General features: G+C 40.6%; 1 protein-coding gene across 1 annotated transcript; it reads right to left on the bottom strand.

Moving 5' to 3' along the window:
* Window positions 1-319: 319 nt before the first annotated feature.
* SARC_14549 (hypothetical protein) lies at window positions 320-2017 on the bottom strand (the record flags this gene model as incomplete). The annotated part of the gene is made up of 2 exons (XM_014291318.1): window positions 320-1552; window positions 1924-2017. 2 exons carry the CDS (start codon window positions 2015-2017, stop codon window positions 1383-1385), a joined length of 264 nt encoding a protein of 87 aa, XP_014146793.1. The 3' UTR covers window positions 320-1382.
* Window positions 2018-2233: the final 216 nt, after the last annotated feature.

Here is a 2233-nt window from a genome sequence, read left to right as displayed (position 1 = left end):
TTATTATTATATATTACTAATAATATATATATATTTATCTATATATATCTAATTATATATATATATATATATATATATATATATGTATGTATATATATATATTCTATTATAACTCCTACAATCTGTTAATAACTCTGCTCCATATCCACCCGTGGAATATGTCCTGTAAAAACGCATATCCCGTAGTCAGTATTCACCATAAGGAGGTCTAGTTTTACATGTGAGTATAAATATGTTACCTATTCTGTGCGGGTTTAAAAATAGGGTCTTGGCCACCATAACATTACCGCACGTGTTGTCATAGTATATTTTGCATCTTGTTTCTGGTATCATCATTCATGACTACATTTATCAGCCATCACCTTTCAACTGAAGCTTCGAAGTCCCAAATGGCCTTAGAAGCCTTTTTAGCGCCTGCACCCCTACACGTTGACATGAGATAGAGCTCGCCAAGGTCGGCAGCATAGTATAGCATCTGTATCGATCACTTGTGTGAAATCCGTTATATTTCTTTGACCTTGCAATGGACGTCCTCTTTGTATCGGTTCATGATATGGCGACACCATATAAATTTATAGTTATAATGATAGTTCTTTAACTTTTTCTGATCGACACTCCAGAACAGAAGATTGATATTCAGAGTATATATGGCCAATGAAGATTGTCGATATATACGATGGAATCATCGCATGAATTGGCCTCCACCCAATTGCAAAATAACACACACAGTATGTGCTGGCCTAGTACTTCGCCATAACCCATTTACATGGATGTGCAAAGAACGTCTTGTGAGAGAATTGGCTCTCCTATCAATATAAACTTAAAGCAACAGGCTCAACCCCTACATATTGGTATGGCATAACATCGCTCATATACATCGTAAAAAAGTCCCGACCAAAACGTTATGATGGACCACCTGTTGAAGCTGTAGATAGTACTGTGACAGCCGTACCAGAGTTGTACAAGCAGGGCGAGTAGATAGACTCAGATGGGAGATCCAGCAAGCGTGAAAAACGTGAAAACCCCAAGTGATGCCGTGAAAAACGTTAAATAAAACAAGTAATGCACATCATATCCTTATTCGAAGTAGCAACTCGACCAAACTGTATCAATGCCAGCCGGAGTAGCATGGTAACCAGGGTTCACAAACTAAGAATGAAAGGATGAGAATATATTCGCATCTAGAAGTCTTGCGGTTGATGCGATACGTTCTATCTTTGTTTCCAATATCCGAAGCTTTGTACTTTGATGTGGTGACCCGTATTCCAACTCTCAATGGATCACTGGGATTATTGACCTGATAAGTTTCACATCTCCAGATCTACCATACTAATATCATTACAATCGTACGTTAATGAAATATTAATAGGGCAACGCACACGCTACACAAACACTGTAGGACCCTCTGCTGTTGCTGTACCGGGTACTGGGTTTGATGTCGCTACAGTTTGAGTCTTCCCACTCGGTCGTTTCAGCCCAGCGACTAAATACGGTTGTAACATAGCAGCACGAGGGAAGCACAGGAAGGCAAACAGAAATCCGACAAACCAGCCTGGAGATGAAATAGATTAGGTGGAATAGGTGTGTGATCCAATACATATTACAACGTAGTGAACAAGACTGGAAGAGCCACGATCATGCTGTACAGATGAGAATATGTATGTAGGTATACTTTTGTATGGCTCGGCCAACGACTGATGTCTATACCAAACAATTGGGGAACATTTGCAGTATGGCTTTTCCAACCCATGATCTCAAAATTACCTACATATGTGCATCGAATGAACTTGGGTTCTAGTGCGCTGACAGCAAATAGCAATAGGAGGAGAAATGTTTGAATCGGCAAACACGGTTTAGCGGACCAACTGAGGTCTCGGGCCTGGTTGTAGTCAAAGGTGCAGAAGCACGAGTGAATATACCTACCTGTCACAACATCCCACGGATGATGGGCGTAGTCGGTGACACGCGTCAAGCCAATCAGAATACCTGGAGTAGGGGGTGCGTATGAATGTTGCATCAATAGCTGCAGTGCTCAGTAACAGATGAATAGGTCACTAGGATTGCATCCTGCTACACCGGGGTCAACGTGCACGGTATGACTCTCAAGGCAATATCTAACAGTGTTTCGCTTGCTACGAGTGTGTGTTTGTGTAAGTATCCGCGCATATAGACATACATACATACATATATACAGACATACATACATACATAAAAACATACATACATGCATATA

The sequence above is a fragment of the Sphaeroforma arctica genome, assembly GCF_001186125.1.
Source record: "Sphaeroforma arctica JP610 unplaced genomic scaffold supercont1.4765, whole genome shotgun sequence".
Taxonomy (NCBI): Eukaryota; class Ichthyosporea; order Ichthyophonida; genus Sphaeroforma; species Sphaeroforma arctica.
This window is presented reverse-complemented; position numbering and strand designations above follow the sequence as displayed.